Source organism: Micromesistius poutassou (assembly GCF_964030765.1).
Source record: "Micromesistius poutassou genome assembly, chromosome: 4".
In the NCBI taxonomy this organism is placed as follows: domain Eukaryota; kingdom Metazoa; phylum Chordata; class Actinopteri; order Gadiformes; family Gadidae; genus Micromesistius; species Micromesistius poutassou.
In genome coordinates, this window is record NC_140274.1 from 4,616,837 (window position 1) to 4,640,404 (window position 23,568).

At 40.5% G+C, this 23,568-nt stretch overlaps 3 protein-coding genes and 1 pseudogene across 4 annotated transcripts; 1 reads left to right on the forward strand and 3 right to left on the reverse strand.

Annotated features, from left to right (window-relative positions):
- Positions 1-826: 826 nt before the first annotated feature.
- On the reverse strand, positions 827-4,817 carry LOC311342411 (extracellular calcium-sensing receptor-like; the record flags this gene model as incomplete). The annotated part of the gene is given in 9 exon segments (XM_084467247.1): positions 827-872; positions 874-1,247; positions 1,350-1,822; positions 1,913-2,036; positions 2,439-2,660; positions 2,808-3,356; positions 3,546-3,833; positions 4,104-4,476; positions 4,585-4,817. Coding segments are annotated over 9 exon segments (2,682 nt in total).
- A 4,659-nt stretch (positions 4,818-9,476) lies between these two features.
- On the forward strand, positions 9,477-13,518 carry LOC311342413 (extracellular calcium-sensing receptor-like; the record flags this gene model as incomplete). The annotated part of the gene is made up of 8 exons (XM_084467248.1): positions 9,477-9,670; positions 9,775-10,147; positions 10,429-10,716; positions 10,987-11,535; positions 11,686-11,907; positions 12,307-12,430; positions 12,521-12,993; positions 13,096-13,518. 8 exons carry the CDS (start codon positions 9,477-9,479, stop codon positions 13,516-13,518), a joined length of 2,646 nt encoding a protein of 881 aa, XP_084323374.1.
- Positions 13,519-13,985: 467 nt separating this feature from the next.
- Positions 13,986-18,138, reverse strand: olfcn1 (olfactory receptor C family, n1; the record flags this gene model as incomplete). Its single annotated transcript, XM_084467249.1, has 6 exons — positions 13,986-14,899; positions 16,041-16,164; positions 16,287-16,508; positions 16,624-17,451; positions 17,590-17,875; positions 18,020-18,138. The coding sequence occupies 6 exons, from the start codon at positions 18,136-18,138 to the stop codon at positions 13,986-13,988; spliced, it is 2,493 nt and encodes an 830-aa protein (XP_084323375.1).
- Positions 18,139-19,127: 989 nt separating this feature from the next.
- Positions 19,128-22,947, reverse strand: LOC311342415 (extracellular calcium-sensing receptor-like; annotated as a pseudogene). The gene is made up of 6 exons: positions 22,916-22,947; positions 21,810-21,963; positions 20,795-21,184; positions 20,398-20,628; positions 20,161-20,284; positions 19,128-20,041 (listed from the first exon to the last, which is right to left on the reverse strand). The product of its transcript is annotated as an extracellular calcium-sensing receptor-like (transcript).
- Between the last annotated feature and the right edge of the window lie 621 nt (positions 22,948-23,568).

Below are 23,568 nucleotides of genomic sequence, written 5' to 3' on the forward strand. Positions count from 1 at the left end.
TTCTGCCCTCTGCAGTAGATGCTATGTACGCATCCAGATTTTGCCAAACTTTTTATTTTTACGGATCAGCTGTGGTACACATTGGACAAAACTTGACAGGGATCCAAAAATTTATATTAATTCACTTGTTGATTGTTGTATTGATGATGATATAGGAATGCATCGAACAAGAGTATCGAAATTTATTTTTTTGGGCAATTTATTAGTATGGGCTGGTGATTAAATAAACAGCTACTGTATAATGGTAAGACTCACGGCAGTATAGAAAATGATAGTAGAGGAATATGTGAACATAGCTTTTTTCTATGAGGTCACACAATCATCATGTCTCATGTACCCTGTGAGTCATAATAAGTTCATTAGAATTTAAAGGTTGCATTTTTTATTAAATATATATAAAGTATGCAGAACGTTTTAATGTAAGTCCCGTACAAAGACAGATTGGACAAAACCATTGGCAAAATATCATCTATTTATGTATTTATTTAAAAATATATGCATCCTCACGTTTATGTCCTCATTTACGCATCATATTTTTCTTGCTGTTTTTTGCTGGCTTTAAAATGATAATGTAGCACTTTGGGGCAAAAATACAAAACAAGTATGTTTTTTTTATTTTTTGTTTTTTTTAAGTAAGTTATTAAGTATCTAAATGGTACCATTTTTCTATAATAATTAAAATAATTTTATATAAATATTAGATAAAGTGTAAAGAACTTTTTTTTATGCGAGACATAAAAAAGACAAGATAAGACATCAAAGATTGGCAATTTATCATGTATTTATTTATTTATTGGAAAATATACATATCCTCATGTTTATGTCTTCATTTACGCATCATATTTTTCTTGCTGTTTTTTGCTGGCTTTCTGGATAATGTAGCACTTTGGAGCAAAAATACAAAACAGAAGACCATAAGCAGAAGCCAGAATTGCAAAAATGTGCACAGCCACTGTGTATTTACCGGCGGTGCTCACGTAGACTGGAATGAAAGTGATCCACACCGCAAAGAAAATGAGCATGCTGAACGTAATGAATTTTGCTTCATTGAAATTGTCTGGCAACTCACGGGCCAAAAAGGCCATGAAGAAGCACAGGCATGCTAGGAGGCCGATGTAGCCGAGAACACACCAGAAGCCGACATCCGAGCCGGTAGCACACTCGATAATGATGGTGTTCCTGAGGTAGCCTGTGTTGCTATTGGTGAAAGGTGGGTAGGTGAGCAGCCAGATAAGACAGATCAAGCCCTGAATAGTGGAAAGATGGGACAGTGTCATCGTTACTGTTGAACTAGACAATTTCATCGATTGATTAATTTACATTCGATTTTAATTGAACACTATTTTTACCTGGACCATCGTGCACAGAAGCACACTTGCTCTTTGCTGATTGGGTCCGAACCACTTCATAACACCACTTCCTGGCAGTGTGGCCCTGAAAGCCATTAGGACCACTAGTGTCTTAGCCAGGAGGCAGGAGATGCATAGAGCAAAGCTGATGCCGAATGCTGGATACCGAATTCGGCACAGCCAATCAGAGGGCTCACCAATGAACAAAAGCCCAATGAGAAAACAGGTGGCCAGGAATAGCAGAAGGAAGAAGCTCAGTTCCATGTTGTTTGCCCGGACAACGGGCGTGGACCTGTGTTTATAGAACATACCCAGAACAAGGAGAGAGGAACACGCTCCAAGGACAGATCCAGCGCATAGAACAATACCCATTGGCTCCTTGTAAGACAAGAACTCAACATTCTTTGGGAGGCAAAGGTTTCTAATGTCGTTTGGCCACATGTGGTCTGGGCACCGTGTGCAGTCCAAAGAATCTGGTAGTAGAGAGAGAAGGGCAATAATTCATTCACATAAACAGAAAAAAAAGTGAAAGTGAGAGATGGATCTCACAGAACATAACCCACCGGTGCTGTTGCTGACCTCCCCTTCAGCACAGGTGACACAGTCAAAACAGCAGACAGGCTTCCCCTTCCTCCTGGCTACACGTTTCCCTGGTGGGCAGCTTTCACTGCACACAGACCGGACCGCCTGAGGCAAAACAACGCCACTAAGAGAGGGACCTGGACTGGATACACCTGGTTTATTTTTGTTTGGTGGCTGTAAGTGTAGCACTTAAATTTACATTAAACGTAGCTTGTTAGAAAATACATTATGATCATTATGATGCAGGTACAGGCTGAAAAATTGCTGCAGTGGTGCAGAGTTTTGTGAAAAAAAACCATGATACATTATATTTAAGGAAAAAAAATCTTTATTATTGTCTTCATTTTTGATTTTTGTAGACTCGTGAAATGATCGTTGAAGGTGGAATAATAAAATATCCAATAGATGTAAAACCAACATCAGCAGATTGCCTAATGCATTTATTAAATGAATACAGAACAGTCTGAGAGGAAGAGGAGGCCTGGGGGGGATTTGATGAGAACACACCTGTTGCCCAACAGGCCACTGAATGGCAGATTCATTCACCACCAAGCTGAGTTCTGGAGACAGCGAGGCGTCGTAAAAGCCCACCTTCAGCAGCAGCAGAGAGCCATCCTGCTCCCTTCGCCAGTTCATGAGGTCGTACGAAGCGATGGGGTCACCGTTATGGTCAAAGTCCACTTTTTCACCCAATATGGAGAACTTAGTATTCTTCATGTAGTGGAACAGCTAAAAGGAAGGATGACAAACATCGATTTTATTCATTTTAACATTTAAAAATAATGAATAATGTTTGTATTTGATTAATCAAATCGAACATAAAATTGCAACAGCTACATATACAAATCATATCAATGAAAGTAGGTGTCAACACACCTGCCACGGCTCTAGACTTTGAGGGGTTCCACAGGTGCCGTTCACAAAGGGCCCCTGCCCCGCCTCACAGTCACTCATTCTCTGCAGTGCATGGGCCACCAAATACACAGCCTTGTACACGTTATACGACACCCTGAGCTGGCTCACATCTAAGAAGGCAGAGTACACGTCGTTTAAATCTTCCATGCCGCTGCAAGGCTTTCGATCCAGATGGTTGTCCATGTGAGAATGTGTGTTAACAGAGCCGTTCAGTCTGCAGTTCAGTGTCTCCTCCCAGAGCTCTGTGAGGAAAGCCGAGTCTTGGATGTTGGACGGTCGAAGCCTGGACAGATGCCGCTTCAACCCCGGAATCACCTCGGCTCTGCGAATACCAAAGCCCAATGTGCCGGTCAAGAGGTCGCTGAACTCCTCCCAGAGAGACTTGGCTGTGGCCCAGGCCTCGCCCGCGATCCACTGGATGCCTGTGATGTTCCGCTGTCGAATGGCTCTCATGATGCTTTGCACTTCTGACTCACTGCAGAAGTTAATTATCACCTTTGAAGATGACCCCTGTTAACACAATACATATGTTAAGTTTGGCCAAATTGTAGCAAAAGAGTAGCATGAGAAGTATTTGACACAAACTTTAACTCCAGAAAGTACATTATTTAGTGTTGTTCAAATGTCTTGGTTAAATTGAATACAAAATAACAAAAATGCATAGCTTTTAATCAGTTGCCCTATCGATCCTACATCTACCTGAATGATATCCAGTAACTTATCCAGAGGTTGCTGACTCAGAACCACAGGATAGTGGTGAACATAGGCAGCACACACACCATACAGTGATGACTCCTGGAGAAAGAGCTGTACGGCAAAGCGTGCATAGTCAGAATCCTGGCCAATGACCCCCACCCAGGTCCAGCCAAAGTGGCTTACCAAGCGGGCCAGGGCTCTGACCTGGAAGGCATCACTGGGCATGGTGCGCATGAACATGGGAAACTCTGTCTGCTTGCTTAGACAGCTGCAGGAGGCAAAGTAGCTCACCTAGTGGAGAGACAAAAAGAGGATTACTTCTCCATAAAAAGTTTTCCTGGTTTATTTCAAATCATGAATGTCTTTGTATGTCTTATTTTCTGAAATGTACATTTTAAATAGAAAGCTGAGATATTTTACCCTATTTAACAAATTTCATAACGTGAATGTTTTGCACAAAGCTATTGTACAAATATATTGACATAGTATGCAATTAATATGATAAATACAACAAGTTATTTGACAAATATGAGTAAAGGAACATTGTTCATAAAGTCTCACCAGGGGGATCTGAAAGGGGCCCAGACTTCTAAGCAGAGCCATCGACACACCAGAGGATGCATCTCCTATGATAACAGGAGACGGGGACCTGGTGACATCGGCACAACCTAACACTGTAGACCTGGAGCCTAAACTGATCAGATCACCCTTGCCAGAAAGCTCCCCGACTGACAGACTCCCATTCCTGATGGCCGGGGGGCCCGGCTGTCCATTCACCAGAAGCAAGGAGGCCTTCAGAGACACAGGAACATCGTCGCAGCTGTCTCTGATGTGGAACCCCAGCCTCAGCGCAGGCAGCAAGTCAGTGCGCTGGTTGATCTCCCTGATAGCAAAGGTCATGGTCTGCATCCAACGCAGGGCACGTGCACTGAAACTAAACATTTTGTTGATGTTAATTAGATGCACACTCGACAAGTGTAACATATATACCGATACATGCATATGAAAACACTGATGTTAGATTCTCGAAATGTTGACTTACTACTTGTGTGAACCAGGTTCTGGTTTGGATGTGTACGGTGAAAGAGAAGACACACGGGTGTAGTGTAGAGGAAAGACGCCCCCTAACACCACATCTCCGTCTTCGTAAAAACTGTTTGACTCTTCTTCTCCTATGAAAGCACAGTCTGTGAAGAGGGCAGCTGAACTTACATTGAGGTCGTTGAAGAGGAATATGACTGATAAAATAAGTATCTTGGCAGCAATGGGACCCATCACTGCTGCTTGATATTTATAAATATTACTATAGTCTTGTATATATTTAAACATTTGTTTTATTCAAGAGACTACTTGGCTTCTAAATAAGCACAATTTAAATGGAAATTATTTTTCAAGAATTCATTTATATACTTCTCAGTTGTGAATATAAACATCAGAGAACCGCCCAGTTATGACAATGTCGGTTGTTTTGTTTTTTTTATCGAGAAAAATACCTTTTTTATTCTTCTTCAATCAAAGCTTCATTAAATAACCTCTTTACAATTGATGGTCATCAAAAATGAATAAAAAAAAGATACATTGATTTTTGTATAATCATTCTTTCATAAATATTTCCTAATTACGATTATTCTGTGTTTTTTTTACATGGAATATGATTTCAAATTAATTATTAAAGAGCACCTACAGTGACATGTTGTAAATATTTGTATCTAATTCTTAATAATCTGATAAAAAAATGTATATATGTTTTATGTGTTGGTGTCCATGGAACAGGATTAGGGCCATGTGTGATTATCAGAGTTGAGTTCTGACTTTAATCTCTGTATTCTGATTTTAATCTCAGAATTCTGAGAATAAAATCAGAATTCTGACTTTCATCTCAGAATTTTGAGTTTAAAGTCAGAAGAATGGGAAAATTACCTGTAAGGAACCAAGGTCAATGAGTCACTTTGCGAAATATACAGGACTGGAACCACACGCTGAACAGAAGATAGACAAGGAATAGGATTAGGGCCACATGCAATTTTTTTTCCAGAATTTCAGAATTCTGACTTTTCAGAGCAAAAAAAAACATGAAGAAAGCAAGCTATTCCGATAAAAAAAACAATATATATAATATATATATATACATACATTTATATACATTTATACATTTATTAATAATTTAAAAAAATATATATTTTTTGGGCTTCAATAAAGATTTGTTTTTTTCATATGTTGTTGCTTGAACCTTTTTAAGAAGAATTTGTGTTGGATGAATGATATCATCCCTGATGATATGATCCAGATGGCACAGATTAATAACATAACAATTTTTACTTAACTTGACGCTGTCAAGTTTGTGAGCTGTGACTTGCTTGCTCGTTCGTTGAACACACACATTTATTTCTGATTTGTTTTGTTGTTTCTGATTCCTGATTCTTAGTTGAATCACTGAATATTAAACCTATTGATATACAGTAGTTTAATATACATATATTGATGCACTTAGACACATCATCAGTGATGGAACCTGGGGTCATTGGGTGTTTCGGGTCTTTTAACATCATTCATCCTCACCCAGGCGACCCAGCCGGAATTGATCAAGTCCTGACTTGTGTCTAAGTAGCATGTACCCACGGATTGCCCCTCTTGATCCAGAGCCATCTAAAGGCCTTCTCAGCTGCCTCTGTGGTGGTTTTGATGGTCTTTCTCTGGCGTGTACCTGTGATTCCAAGCAGGCTGTATGCTTTGCAGAGAGATCACACTGCATAGCCTCTACAGCAGGGGTGTCAAATATACGGCCCGCGGGCCAGAACCGGCCCGCCAAAGGGTCCAATCCGGCCCACTGGATGATTTTGGATTAAGTGTGAAAATCACAGATTAATTCCAATTTTTCAAAAAAATGCACTGCAATTCCTGATTTGTCCACTGGGGGTAGCGCTACCCTAATACGACAACTGTTCATGCAGAAGCCGTGTGTAAAATGTCGTTGTCAAAAAGGAGAAAAGTGGACACAGAGTGTCGGATTTTCCAAGAAAAATGGACTAGTTCCTATTTCTTCACAGAGGTAAATGGGAAGCCAGTGTGCTTGGTGTGTTCACAGCACCTTACAGTGCTCAAGGAATATAATATTTGGCGCCACTATCAGACTCATCATGGCGAAAAATACAAGAACTTGCAAGGACAACTGAGAACAGCGAAGATAAATTAATTGTTGGCAGGTTTGAGGAAACAGCAGTTTGTTTTTAGTCGTAGCCGAGAGATTAGTGATGCAGCTGTGAAAGCTAGCTACCTTATTGCTAACGAAATAGCATCAGCATCAAAGCCATACTCTGAGGGTGAGTTTGTAAAGACATGCATGCTGAAGGCAGCAGAAATCGTGTGCCCTGACAAGCAACAGGCTTTTGCCAACATCAGCCTGACGAGAAACTCTATGGCAGATAGGATTTCGGATTTTGCCGGAGATTTGGACAGCCAAATTAAGGACAAAATTAATTCATTTGTTGCATTTTCGGTTGCAATTGATGAGAGCACAGACATTACAGATGTTGCTCAACTGGCCATATTCATTTGTGGTGTTGATGACACTTTTTCAACTCTCTCGTTGGAGCGCTGGACAGAGTCGGGGTGAACTGGGCTCGTGCTGTCAGCCTGGCTACAGATGGCGCACCATCAATGATCGGGAGAAAGGCAGGTGCTGTGACAAAATTCAGAGAAAAAGTACAGGCCGCAAATGGAGGGAATAGTTTTTGGACTTTTCACTGTATTTTGCACCAGGAAGCATTGTGTTGCAAGTCGTTAAGAATGGATCACGTCATGGGAGTGGTTGTCCGAACTGTTAATTTCATCCGAGCCAGAGGTCTGAATCATCGTCAGTTTGACAGCCTTCTTACTGACAAAGGAATTACCCATGGCCTGCCATACCACACCGAAGTAAGGTGGTTAAGCCGAGGAGCCGTGCTGATGCGTTTCTTTGATTTACGAGAGGAAATTGGACAATTTATGGAGCAAAAGGGAAAACCAGTGGCGGAATTACAGGATGCAGAATGGCTGCAGGACCTTGGATTTATGGTGGATATTACAGACCAATTGAATAATCTGAACAAAATGATGCAAGGCCACAACAAAGTTGTCACACAGTATTATGACAAGGCTTGTCAAGGCTAAGAGGTGCCAGGTTTCAGGAGCAAGTTACAGTGAGTAGCCTACTTCAGAGGCTTTTCCACCCTGTCCAGAATACAGCCCAATAAACTTTTTTTTTTGTTAGAGAGAGAGAACTCTCTCTCTCTCTCTCTAAAAAAAAAGTTTATTGGGCTCATATTTGAAAATATTGAACATTGTGCAAAATATTTTTAATCAGCAGCAATCTGTATCAGACTGCTATCTTAAAACAATATTGGTAGAACCCTATTGCTAAGGCACTGGCACAACTTTTGATTTGTAAATGGTTTGTAAGGCAGGGGATAACTTAACCTTCTTCCTCAATAGCTTCCACTTTAGTTGGTGTGGTGTGGTGATGCCAACATTACTATACAGAAGTGGAAATGTATGGACAATTAAATTAATTTCTAGGAGTTAGAAGTTGTTCGAATCATAAAGAAGTAAAATACTATATAATTTGTATATGAAGCTGTTGCAATACATAGACGGAAGCAATCAGAAACTTGATCCTGTAAGGCTCAGCTTGCCAAAGCTCGGACCAGGGGATCTTGCGGTCCACTGCTTGTTCCTGCTTGTTCCTCCTCCACACAAGCTCTCACCTCCTTTTGCCAATCAGCATCTGTCTTTGCCAAGGGCTTTGTCGTAGCGCGTGGTTGGAACGTTACACCAAGCCATGCTCGTCCAGATGCAATTGGGCCGACCATCACGCTGTAACACAAGCGCGACTCAGCCTGCTCGACTGCTTCCTGTTCCCTCCACTTTCTCCCAGTCTTGACTACAATGCCGGCCTGGGAGACTTTTGGGTCACTGGATTCCCTGTACTGCAGCACCTCTCTTGCACGGGTAACCATAAACTCCTCATTCAGGCTGCTAATGGGGAGCTTCGGTTTGTTGTTCTGCATGTACAGAGCGATGCTACTCGTGGCAGGAACCAGCCATCTACGGAGGTAACGGCTGATCCTCCTCTCAAAGCTTTACTGTACCGTACACAAGCAGGGCCCACAGAATCCTGGGGAGAACACCAGATGGGTTTCTCTGTTACCGATTGAATCTGGGTGCCGTCCAGAGATAAGCTTTCCCTTCTCTTGCCTCTCTGATCAACTGTGTGACCACTCCTGTATGTTCGAGGCATCCTGGAACCTTTGGGATTCCACCTTTCTGTACAGAGGTGTCGTTCTTCAGGAGGGACTCCATCAACCGATGGGATAGAATGGTGAAGAATATCCTCCCCTCAACGCTGAGCAGCGTGATGGTTCTGAACAGCTCAATGTTCTTAGTATTCTCCTCCTTGGGAATCCAGACACCTTCTACAATTCTCCATTGTTGGGCTACTTTTCACTGTCACTTCAGGTGCTCTGTAATAATTTATTTGAAATCATGTATCATGTAATAAAATATGGAATAATCATAATAAGGGAATCAAATTGAAAGAGCGATTATACAAAAAAACTTCATTTTAATACATTTTTGATGGCCAACAATTGGGAAGATGTCATTTAATACAAGCTTTGATTGAAGACTGATAAAAAATACAGAGGGGCTTTTTCTGTATGAAAAAAACAACAACCCACTTTGTCATAACTGGGCGGTTCTCTAATGTTCATATTCACGTCAGAGGTATATAAATTAATACTTGGAATATGATTTCCATTTACATCCTGCTCATGTGGAAGCCAAGTAGTCATTTGAATAATCTATATGTTTAAATATATACTAGACTATAATAATCTTTATGAATATTTACTAGCTGTAATGGCTCCCATTGCTGCCAATATACTTATTTTATCAGTCATGTTCCTCTTCAACGACCTCAATGTAAGTTCAGCTGCCCTCTTCACAGACTGTGCTTTCATAGGAGAAGAGGATTCAAACAGTTTTTACGAAGATGGAGATGTGGTGGTAGGGGGCGTCTTTCCTCTACACTACACCCGTGTGTCTTCTCTTCCACCGTACACATCCAAACCAGAACCTGGCTCATACAAGTTGTAAGTCAACATTTCGAGCATCTAACATTTTCTGTTTTCCTATGCATGTATAATATGTTTTACTTGTCGAGTGTGCATCTGATTAACGTTAACAAAATGTTTAGTTTCAGTGCACGTGCCCTGCGTTGGATGCAGACCATGACCTTTGCTATCAGGGAGATCAACCAGCGCAGTGACTTGCTGCCTGCGCTGAGGCTGGGGTTCCACATCAGAGACAGCTGTAATGAGGTCCCTGTGTCTCTGAAGGCCTCCTTGCTTCTGGTGAATGGACAGCCGGGCCCCCCGGCCATCAGGAATGGGAGTCTGTCAGTCGGGGAGCTTTCTGGCAAGGGTGATCTGATCAGTTTAGGCTCCAGGTCTACAGTGTTAGGTTGTGCCGATGTCACCAGGTCCCCGTCTCCTGTTATCATAGGAGATGCATCCTCTGGTGTGTCGATGGCTCTGCTTAGAAGTCTGGGCCCCTTTCAGATCCCCCTGGTGAGACTTTATGAACTATGTTCCTTTACTCATATTTGTCACATAACTCTTCGTATTTATCATATTAATTGCATACTATGTCAATATATTTGTACAATAGCTTTGTACGTATATATTGTGCAAAACATTTACATGTTGAAATTAATTAAATATGGTCCAATATTTGAGATTTCTATTAATAATGTACATTTCAGAAAATAAGACAAAAAAACATAATTGATTTGAAGTAAAACAGGAAAACCTTTGATGGAGAAGTAATCCTCTTTTTGTCTCTCCACTAGGTGAGCTACTTTGCCTCCTGCAGCTGTCTGAGCGAGCAGACAGAGTTTCCCATGTTCATGCGCACCATGCCCAGTGATGCCTTCCAGGTCAGAGCCCTGGCCCGCTTGGTAAGCCACTTTGGCTGGACCTGGGTGGGGGTCCTTGGCCAGGAGTCTGACTATGCACGCTTTGCCGTACAGCTCTTTCTCCAGGAGTCATCACTGTATGGCGTGTGTGCTGCCTATGTTCACCACTTTCCCGTAGTTCTGAGTCAGAAGCCTCTGGAAAAGCTCCTGGATATCATTCAGGTAGATGTAGGATCGATAGGATAACAGAATAAAGGTTAAATATGTTTCAATTTGTGATTGAACAAAATACTCAATACAATACAACCTGAGTTATTTAGACTCCTCAAATAAACAAGTTATGCATAATTGCTGTTTTGTAATCAAGTTGAGCAAGACATTTGAATAACAGTAAATAAAATCTCCTTTCTGTCAAATACTTCTCGTACATCTCTTTTGATACTCTTTAGCCACTTGACTTTTTTAATATATTATTTATTATTGTGTTAACAGGGGTCATCTTCAAAGGTCATAATCAATTTCTGCAGTGAGACAGAAGTGCAAAGCATCATGAGAGCCATTCGACAGCGGAACATCACAGGCATCCAGTGGATCGCGGGCGAGGCCTGGGCCACAGTCAAGTCTCTCTGGGAGGAGTTCAGCGACCTCTTGACCGGCACATTGGGCTTTGGTATTCGCAGAGCTGAGGTAATTCCGGGGTTGAAGCAGCATCTGTCCAGACTTCGACCGTCCAACATCCAAGACTCGGCTTTCCTCACAGAGCTCTGGGAGGAGTCACTTAACTGCAGACTGAACGGCTCTGTTAACACACATTCTCACATGGACAACCATCTGGATCGAAAGCCTTGCAGTGGCATGGAGGAATTAAATGACGTGTACTCTGCCTTCTTGGATGTGAGCCAGCTCAGGGTGTCGTATAACGTGTACAAGGCTGTGTATTTGGTGGCCCATGCACTGCAGAGAATGAGTGACTGTGAGGCGGGGCAGGGGCCCTTTGTGAACGGCACCTGTGGAACCCCTCAAAGTCTAGAGCCGTGGCAGGTGTGTTGACACCTACTTTCATTGATATGATTTGTATATGAAGCTGTTGCAATTTTTTGATGTTATATTTTGTTAATTAATACATACATTATTCATTATTTTTAAATATTTAAATTAAAAAAAAATGATTTTTGTCATCCTTCCCTTTAGTTGTTCCACTACATGAAGAATACTAAGTTCTCCATATTGGGTGAAAAAGTGGACTTTGACCATAACGGTGACCCCATCGCTTCGTACGACCTCATGAACTGGCGAAGGGAGCAGGATGGCTCTCTGCGGCTGCTGAAGGTGGGCTTTTACGACGCCTCGTTGTCTCCAGAGCTCAGCTTGGTGGTGAATGAATCTGCCATTCAGTGGCCTGTTGGGCAACAGGTGTGTTCTCATCAAATCCCCCCCAGGCCTCCTCTTCCTCTCAGACTGTTCTGTGTTCATTTAATAAATGCATTAGGTAATCTTCTGATTTTGGTTTTATATCTATTGGATATTTTATTATTCCACCTTCAACGATCATTTCACAAATCTACAAAAATAAAAAATGAAGACAATAATAAAGATTTGTTACCCTTGAATATAATGTATCATGTTTATTTAAACCAAACTGTTTGTACCACTGCAGCAATTGTTTAGTCTGTACCTGCATCATAATGAGGCCTTTTCTAACAAGCTAGGTTTAATGTAAATTCAAGTGCTACACTTACAGCCACCAAACAAAAATAAACCAGGTGTATCCAGTTCAGGTCCCTCTCTTAGTGGCCTTGTTTTGCCTCTCAGGCAGTCCGGTCTGTGTGCAGTGAGAGCTGCCCACCAGGGAAACGTGTAGCCAGGAGGAAGGGGAAGCCCGTCTGCTGTTTTGACTGTGTCACCTGTGCTGAAGGGGAGGTCAGCAACAGCACCGGTGGGTTATGTTCTGTGAGATCCATCTCTCACTTTCACTTTTTCTTCTGTTCATTAGAATGATTTATTGCCCTTCTCTCTCTACTACCAGATTCTTTGGACTGCACACGGTGCCCAGACCACATGTGGCCAAACGACATGAGAAACCTTTGCCTCCCAAAGAATGTTGAGTTCTTGTCTTACAATGAGCCAATGGGTATTGTTCTATGTACTGGATCGGTTCTTGGAGCTTGTTTATCTCTCCTTGTTCTGGCTATGTTCTATAAACACAGGTCCACGCCCGTTGTCCGGGCAAACAACATGGAACTGAGCTTCTTTCTTCTGCTATTCATGGCAACCTGTTTTCTCATTGGGCTTTTGTTCATCGGTGAGCCCTCTGATTGGCTGTGCCGAATTCGGTACCCAGCGTTTGGCATCAGCTTTGCCCTATGCATCTCCTGCCTCCTGGCTAAGACACTAGTGGTCCTAATGGCTTTCAGGGCTACACTGCCAGGAAGTGGTGTTATGAAGTGGTTCGGACCCAATCAGCAAAGAGCAAGTGTGCTTCTGTGCACGGTGGTCCAGGTAAAAATAGTGTTCAATTAAAATCAAATGTAAATGAATCAATAGATGAAATAGCCTAGTTCAACAGTAACGATGACACTGTCCCATCTTTCCACTATTCAGGGCTCGATTTGTCTTATCTGGCTGCTCACCTACCCACCTTTCACCAATAGCAACACAGGCTACCTCAGGAACACCATCATTATCGAGTGTGCTACCGGCTCGGAGGTCGGCTTCTGGTGTGTTCTCGGCTACATCGGCCTCCTAGCATGCCTGTGCTTCTTCATGGCCTTTTTGGCCCGTGAGTTGCCTGACAATTTCAATGAAGCTAAATTCATTACGTTCAGCATGCTCATTTTCTTTGCGGTGTGGATCACTTTCATTCCAGTCTACGTGAGCACCGCCGGTAAATACACCGTGGCTGTGCACATTTTTGCGATTCTGGCTTCTGCTTATGGTCTTCTGTTTTGTATTTTTGCTCCAAAGTGCTACATTATCATTTTAAAGCCAGCAAAAAACAGCAAGAAAAATATGATGCGTAAATGAAGACATAAACATGAGGATGGGTATATTTTATATAAATACATAAATAGATGATATTTTGCCAATGTTTTTGTCAATTTTGAATGTCATATCTGTCTTTGTATGGGTCTTGCATTGAACATTTTTCTGCATACTTTATATTATGTTAATATTTTATTATAACTGCACCCTTTAGATACAAATAACTAATTAACTAATACAATTATACATTCATTATGTCTCACCTACCCAGATGTGACCTCATAGAATATGTTTATTTTACCTGTTCCTCAGCTATAATTTGCTATGTCCCAGTTATGCTTACCATTATACAGTAGCTGTTTATTCCATCATCAGCCCATACTAATAAATAGCCAAAAAAACTAATGTTTTTATTTTCTGGTTCCATGCATTCCTCATATAATCATAAAAAACTGCTCATACAGAAAAAAACTCAACAAGTGACTTAATTTATTGTATTTACTTACAATTCAGATTTTGTTATTTACAGTTTTCCCTATGACATGTTTCTTTGTATTTTGCTCGGGTTTAATCAATATTATGTAACATTTAGGTGAAAAAATACTGATCAACAAGCCAAAGGCAGAAGACAAAATAGCAAAGATCTCCACAGCTACAGTGAACTTTCCTGGAGAACTAATATATGCAGGGATGAAGGTGATCCAGACGGCACAGAATATCAACATGCTGAAGGTGATGAACTTTGCTTCATTGAAATTATCAGGTAGTTTCCTTGCCAGAAATGCAAGAACCAAACATATTGCAGCAAGGATTCCTATATACCCTAAAACAGCATAGTAAGCTGTCTCAGAACCTGTGTTACATTCTAGCACTATCTTTGTACTGCTATACCTGAACACCATATCTGGAAAAGGTGGGTTCAATCTCAACCATAGAATGCATATAATGACCTGAACTAATGTGCATGAGCAAACTATTAATCTTTGCTGGGCAGGGCCAAACTTCCCTGACACCATGCTGCCTGGCAATGTGGCCTTGAAGGCCATCACCACCACAATGGTTTTCCCCAGAACACAGGACATACAGAGGGCAAAGGTCACCCCGAAGGCCGTGTGGCGCAACATGCAGGTCCAAACAGTGGGCCTGCCGATGAAGGTGAGGGGGCAGAGGAAGCAAAGAAAGAGTGAGAACAACAAGAGGCAGCTGAGGTCAAAGTTACTGGCCTTTATGACAGGGGTCTCTTTGTGATAGAGGAAGATGGACACAGTGGACAGAGACAGAACAGCCCCCATCAGGGACACCACCGTCAAGGCTATTCCCATTGGCTCGTGATAGGACAGATACTCAATCGTTTTTAGAAGGCACTCGTCACGCCCCTCATTCGACCAGTATTCCCGTGGACAGGGTGTGCAGTCAGTTGCACCTGCAAGGCACATAAAGCTCTAATATGTGAGATGATTGTTAAAATGCAATTCCAAAGCAAAATTCATATATATATTGGGTAAACTGGCTCAACACATAATACCATAAAACTGTTTAACTAATGATAACTTTCATTGTCGGAGATCAGCATTTAGAATGGTATTCATTATGACAATATGACATCGTTTTTGGAAATAAGGAGCATAGACTCAAGGCTGCCGCTCTTCTGGGCACGAAAGGTTTTAAAGTAACTGACGTTGTGAAAAATCTTGGAGTCATTATTGACAGTGACCTTAGTTTCAGTAGTCACATGAAGGCAATCACAAAATCTGCTTTTTATCATTTAAAAAATATTGCAAAGATAAAAAACTTCATATCACCAGGTGACCAAGAAAAGCTAATTCATGCATTTATTAATGGTCTTTTTACTGGCCTCCCCAAAAAAGCAATCAAACCTCTCCAAATGATTCAAAATGCAGCTGCAAGGCTACTGACCAGAACCAAAAAAAAAAAAGAGATCATATTACACCCGTTTTAAAATCCCTACACTGGCTACCTGTGACCCACAGGATAGATTGTAAAGCCCTTTTGCTTGTTTTTAAATCACTTAATGGTCAGGGACCTCTGTATTTAGCAGACATGCTTAAAGTGTACTGTCCGTCCAGATCACTTAGATCGGCAGATAAGTATTAACTGGTACAACCCGGTGCCCGCACTAAGCAGGGAGAGGCAGCTTTCAGTTGCTATGCTGTCCATCTATGGAACCGCCTACCCCTAGATATCAAGACTTCTCCCACCGTCTCCATTTTTAAATCCAGACTTAAAACCAAATTGTTTACCGATGCCTTTCACTAACCCACTCGTGCTCCATTACTCTTGCTTTTTTTTTTTTTTACTTGTGTTGTGTCTTGTATTTTTATTATCATTATTATTATTGTGTTCATTTTCTTGTATTGGGTTTTGTATTTTGTTAATTTTTCCATATATTTTTTTAATTATTTTAACCGTCATTTAACTATTTTAATTCATGTGATTTTTTCATGACCATGTTAAGCACATTGTGTTACCGTTCCGTGTATGAAATGGGCTATATAAATAAAACTTGACTTGACTTGACAAGCCTTCGCTCCAAATGAGTGTACCTGTTGAGTTAGCGATGGCTCCATCTGCACATGGTATGCAGTCAAAACAGCAGATACTCTGTCCTTTAATTTGAGCCTTCCTAGTACCTGCTGGACACACACTTGAGCACACTGATTCAGGAACCTAAAAGGAGAGAAGATAATAATAAGTAAGAATATATGTTCTTGTGGTGTTCATCTTTGACATTTGATGCCTCATACAATCACAGCATGACTGCATGAAAATAGAATCAGTATCACAATCACCGTCTTTCCTGTTCTCCAGACAATTTGCTCTTCCTGGATTTTGAGTTCATATGCATTGTGAGAAGCAGAGGTAAAGTTTCCCACTGTCACGTGTTGAACTTTCCCTTCCCTCATCTGCCAGTTTATAATGTCATACGACGCGGGGGGGTCCCCATTCTGGTCGAAGAACACAGTGTCTCCAAACATGTCTGTAAAATGAACACCCTGTAAACGTTGACTGACCTGAAAGCAAAAAAGGTTGTACTACAAATAAGCATGGGCTCTTTTATCTTATTTATGTTATCCATAATGGCATTCATGTTGAACTTGTTTTTAATTTGTCAAACAAATCACTCACCTCTTGGGGCTGAATTTGTGATACGTCTAAACATGGCTTGACTGTTTTGTTTCCGACTGATTGGCAAAATAAAACATTGTGGAGGGCGTAAGCAACAGCGTACACAGCCTTGTAAACATTGTAGGACACTCTAAGCTGCGTGATATCAAAGTAGGCATTCTGCGACGCCTTTAATGATTCATTTCCATGGCATAATTTACTTTTCTCTGTCGGATTCCCAGAGAGTGCACCAGCTGAGGGGGGACTACAGCCCACCACCACCTCCCAGAAATCATTCACAAAGGCAGAACTACGGCCTGTGTACGGGCTAAGGTCCATTAGGAAAGGTCCCAACTTTGGAATGGACATCTTTCGGACCACGAATCCTATCGAGCCGCCAAAAGAGTGGTACATTTCAGGTGTGGAGGGACGCGCCGCTGTAATCCAGGCCTCGCTTGCTATCCACTGAATGCCGGTGATGTTATGCCTAACAATCTCTTTCATCAGGGGATAAAGGTCGCCCTCAGGAACAAAAGCCAGGATCACTTTTACAGTTGAGCGTTTGATCATTTTGACGACAGCAAGGATCTTATCGCTTTTGTATGTGCGCAGAACCGTTCCCACGAATGAAATACAAACCCCCATCTTTTCAACTTCTTCTCTAAAGGCCAGTATCCCATTTCGCCCATAATCATTGTCTGACTGAATGGCCCCGATCCACTGCCAGCCAAAGCGTTTGACCAGCGTGGCCAAAGCTTTAGCTTGGAAGAAATCACTGGGGATTGTGCGGAAAAAGGTTGGATATTTAGCTCTGTTACTCAGGCAGGCGCACGTTGAGAAGTAACTAACCTATAGGGGGAAAACAATAAGTGGATTAACATGAACCATGCCACCATCATCTGTGAAAAAATGCATAGTATGGACCTGGACCAATAGCATACAACATTTGTCCATAAATTCTTCTAATAATTCATAACATGGTCTTACTATTGGTACTTGAAATGGGCCAAAGGTCCCAGCCAATATTAAAGACTGCGATGATCCTGATTCTGCTATCAGGGCAGTCACAGGCGGATGACATGCAGAAGTGGATTCATTCTCCTCGGTCCTACTCACTAGTGTCAGCGCAGCACGTAGGGTATTGGTAGGCGAGGCACATGAGTTAAGGATGTGATAGCCAAGAGATATGTTAGGCAGTATTGTTGGACTGTTGTTGATTTCCTCCATTGCAAAGATCATCACTTGAGTCCACCGAAAAGCCCGCAAATCAAATCTAAGGAGAAAAGAAAAAAGCAACTACACATAGGCCTAATCAAGTAGTGAATGCAGAGATTATACGTATTATACAATATTGAGGTTAGGAGAGATAACATGAGAGGATTAAATTAAATATATATATGCAAATAGCAATACTTACCCTGCACATTTTACATTCGGTGGTTTTCTCTCAAAAGTGGACATGCTGCTCATTTGTTTATTCAAAATAGGGAAAATTCCCCCGATCATCACATCCCCCTTTTGAAATAAAGTACTCATGTCAAAACTGTCGATCAATTCACAAGCTAAGGCTGTCTTCAACCAAAATATAAAACACAAGCTCAACATGGCCTTTGTTGATTTAAACATGCTTGTTTAGCATTTTGTGAGAGCGAACACGTACATTTGTGAGGCTATCACTCTCTTATACCTTGATACAGGAGGAGATGTACTTAATATAGGATGAGCAATTCCCCCATGGGAATATCAATATAAGATTAGCCAATGTCGGAAGACCAGCAAATTAGTATTGCTGTCTTATAAACATATGCATCTTCTGATGGAATTATATGAACACACATAGAAAAACAAATCACACACACACACACACGCACTCACACACACAGAGGATAAGGCTGTATTTTTGTATTCCCTTGTAGGTTATGGAACAGTGTTTGTATTGTAATATAAAATATATTTCTTTGTGCTTACTTTGGAGCTAGACAACAAAAGGGCTGATCTATGCTCCTTTCCTCTTCCTTTATTAAGGAAGAGGAAATATGAATATCATATTGTGTGTGTGTTTGTATAAATCAATCAATAAATATATACACATATATATATATATATATATATATATATATATATATATATATATATATATATATATATATATATATATGTGCACACAAATTGAAGTATGATATTTATGTTTCCTATATATGTAATATCCATATAATATACATTATATGTCTAACAGATTCTGAGACGTTCAATCTGAATAGTAAAAGAAGTTACACATTTCTATAAGGTTGTTTATTGTTGAACTATACATGCAACAAGTGGGTTAACATATATATAGGATAATAAAGTGACATTATTGTCTCAGGTATTTTATTGTGAAATTACATGGAAGACTTCTAGACCTCTACAAATACACTAACTAATTTTATAAAGACATTATCTGTCATATTAAGGTTTAATATATAATTTGAAATGATAGTACACATAATCATGTTTATATTTCCTATACACATGTAAATCAATCATTACATACCTTTGCTTTGCATCTTACTCTTGATATGCTTTTTTTAATTTTGTTCTGGCTTGAAAATTATAATAAAGCATTTTGGTACAAATATGCATATTAACAAGCCAAACGTCGAAGCCAGAATTGCAAATATCTCCACAGCTACAGTAAACTTCCCAGGAGAACTGACATAAGCAGGGATAAAGGCGATCCAAACAGCACAGAATATCACCATGCTGAAGGTGATGAACTTTGCCTCATTGAAACTATCAGGCAACTTTCTGGCCAGAAAAGCCAGTATGAAACATAACATAGCTAGAAGCCCTATATAGCCTAACACAGCCCAGAACCCTATAGGGGATCCTAAGGCACATTCTAAAACTATTTTATCTTTGAAGGACTGAACATTTCTGTTTGGAAATGGAGGATTAATTGTTAACCAAAGAATACAAATTACAACCTGTATGAGAGTGAAAGCCAATACACTGAGTCTCTGCTGAGTTGGACCAAACCATTTCATAGCATTACTGCTTGGTAGTGTAGCCTTAAAGGCCATCAACACCACTATAGTTTTCCCCAAAACACAAGAGATACAGAGGACAAAGGTGATCCCAAAAGCTGTGTGGCGAAGCATACAGGACCAGTCTGAGGGACGGCCGATGAAGGTCAGAGAGCACAGGAAACACAGTTTTAAAGAGAGAAGCAGCAGGAAACTCAGTTCAGAGTTGTTGGCCCTGACAATAGGTGTTTCTTTATGAACTAAGAAAATTATGAATATTAAAATAGACAAAAATACACCAAAGCAACAAAACACAGTTAATACAGTCCCCATGATTTCTGTGAAGGAAAGGAATTCAGTTGGTTTTGGAATGCACTTGTCCTTTTTTTCATTTGGCCAAAATTCAGCAGTACACACAAAGCAGTCTGATGAATCTGAAAGAGAGTTAATACCCAACCCAATATGTTTAGAAAATCAATTAATGATAAACAGCACTCATTTCAATAGCATTTAGGCTCATTATGCAAGTGAGCTTTAGAAATGCTTATCCTACCTGTCTCATTACTTATGCCTCCCTCTGGGCATTCAAAGCAATCAAAGCAGCACACGGGTGCATGTTTATTAACGGCCTTTCGACTTCCGGCAGGGCATGCATCCCGGCATACAGACTTTGGAGGCTAACAGAAGCAATAGTAATACAACTTTGATAATACACGTATCAAATCATTCCCCTAGTAGACACTCTGAGTAATGAAGTCACTGAAACGGTTTTTGTTTCGTTATATTTTACCTCAGTGCTGTTAAGGGCCCATACGATTGTTGTGTTTGGTGTAAACCTGAATCTCTGTCCTTCGGGTAAAGAGCTATCATAATGCCCAATGGTAATGACATTCACAGAGTCATCCTCCTTGTACTGCCAATTTAACAGGTCATACTGTGCCGCACTGTCTCCGTTTTCATCAAAAGATACCTTGTAACCATTCAGTACAGTGAAATTCACCAGCTTCAGGTGTTCCAGTACCTGCACAGAGCATATTCAATGTTACTATATTTGAAAACACTGAAATTGTAAAATATATTATATGCATGTAAATGAAATTGCATTTCCAAAATAGGATTGAATAAGTCTGTACTTAAGTACACTTAAGTACAGTACATGCATATATTTTGATATGAACATACTGTACCTGTTTGGGCTGGACATCAGTCTTGTCTACACAGTGTTTTCCTGTGGTGGGATTTAATCCATTTTCACATTGCAATAACGCATTAAGAGCATGTGCAATCGAGTACACAGCTGTGTACACATTCCTCACAGGCCTTAATTCTGTGTTTGTGTAGGCACTAGTGATTGTTCTCAGATCCTCATCGCCAGTACACAGCTTTGTGGTATTTGATGGAGAGAAGCTGCAGTCAAAGAAATTTTCCCAAAAAACTTTGATCATAACACTCTCTGGTTCATCACTCAGTTTCAAGCTCAGTAGAAACTCTGCAAGACCTGGAATAATAGACTGAGGCAGAGCAAACCCCATTGCCCCATGTAAGATGTTCTTACTTCCAATTGAAGCCAAGTCTACCTGTGAGATCCAAGCTTCACTACCAATCCATTGTTTACGAGGTAAATTGTTCACGTCTACTTTTTTAAATAGCGCTCTCATGTATGTTAATGACATGTATAGCAGGACTACGCTTGATGTGGAGGCTTTGATATTCTCTGTTACTTTATGTTCTGTCTTGGTATCATACAAATCAAAGCTAATAACATATTCTACACAAATACCCTCTGCCTTTCCTTGCTTAATGAACTCGGCTGCACCATCAGATGCATACACCTCAGCACTGTGAATTATTCCCACCCACTGCCAGCCAAAATGTTTCATGAGCTGTACCAAAGCCGAAATTTGAAATTGATCACTTGGAACAGTCCTAAAAAATGTTGGATAGATACGTTTATCACTTAAACAGGCGCATGTTGAAAGGTGGCTGACCTGTAAAAAAGAAAACAGAGAATAAGTGTTGATCTTATACTCATTACAACAAGAGGAAAGTAATAAAACTTTCGAAATTTTCGAAATAGTCCAAATGTCTTACTAGAGGGATATCTAGCACTCCAACTAAAAGGTTTATATTTTTGCTAACACCAGAAGAGGAATGGCCAATCAGTGCCTGGACTCTTTTACTGCAGCTTTCCCCTGATGTTACAGCCTCTATGGCTGCTCTTATCGGGCCGTCGCCCCCACAGCCGTTATAGATCCTGTAGCCCAATGTCACTCCATTGAGCAGGGTTGGGTTTTTGTTGATCTCCTCCACAGTGAAGATGACAGCACGGGCAAACAGCAACTCCCTGGGATTCAGACTTGACACAATGCAAAAGATTTACAATAAAAAAAGATGACAGAAGAAGAAGACAAAAATGGATACACACAGCATAAAGAGAATGCTTTGAGAAAAAATAGCATGACATTTCACTTATTTTGCTATTAATATCTTACCCAGTGCAAAATAGAGAGGGATATGCATGGTAGCCATAATTATCTGTTCCTTGAGTTGAATCTAGAGAGAATATTCCTCCTATAATAAGATCACCATCTCTGGAAAACTCTAAATAGCCTGTTCGCCCTATCAATTTGCATGCCTGTTCCTCTGAGTTGCCCTTTATCAGTAGTGTAATTAGGATAATGCTGATACAGCTCATGATGGCAGCCATCTCCTAGACTGTATCCATCCTTACCTGTGCTAACCTTTATAATATCTTGGTTGTTGTTGTGAAGAATCATCAACCGACAGAGATATTTTTATGGCTGACTGCTCTTCAGACCAGGCAAAATTTCAAATTTGTTAGTGTTACAGTGAGTATTGGCCATTTTAAAAGTGTCAGACTTTTATAAATCACGCAGTAAAATGCTTGTAAGCATTTACTGCTCACAAGCATTTGTGAACTAATCAGTTGATTCATTGATTTGATTCATTTGACCCATTTATTACCAGAAAACATACTACCTTTGTACTGAACGGTTGAAACGTATAGGCTTAGTGAGACTTAAAGCCGAAATCAAGCATTATAGGAAGCAAACCTGTTTTTAACAAAGAATACTCAAAATATTACCAAATAAACTATGGGATTTAAAAGTGTTGTTTTTGTGTATCATGTCATCATTACAGTCATCATGCCTTGAATGACCTTGTGACATCACAGGAATGGTTCGGTCCTGTGAACATTACAACAGTGAAGGTGTAGAACTATTCATCCATGTGTAGAACAACACCCATTCCTTGAATATAATGTACCATGTTTGTTTAAAACAAACTGCCGGCCCGTACTTGCATCATAATGAGGCATTCTGTAATGAGCTAGTGAGTGTAACCCATATGGAATATAGGGCTACTAAACCCTTTATTATTTAAAGATGCAATTGCATGAGTTCTCCAGTAGGGAGCGCTCAACATAATTCCAGTAACAGGAACTTACACGTGAGCACCCCGTTTCCAGGGGGTCACCTTGAACCGTAACACTGGACAGACGGCAGGTATTAAGCACAACAGAGAATCTCCCGGTATAAAACACCATAAATTAATATTACCACCTTGATTAATTGAATCATAAATATTTCCATGGTATTAATAAGGTGTTGTTTTATTAGGACCTGAATATTGAAAATACAAGATAACTACCGTGAATTATATTGTTCACTTGAATCTCCGGTGAGTGTTGCACATGCCAATGCTAATGTATTGTTGCTTAGTACTAAAGAGAACAAAATACTATAAATGCTGTTTGAGTTCAGATACCTTTTTATTTATACTTTTGTGTTCATGGTGTCATTTTAAAATGTGTTTAATGAATCGCTAATTCAATCGCTAATCGTTAGCTACATGCTAAGCGCTAGCTGCTAATCTTTCATACCAGGCTAATTGTATGCTAATGCTAGTGAAGGTCAATCACTGCTAAGGACGCATCTTA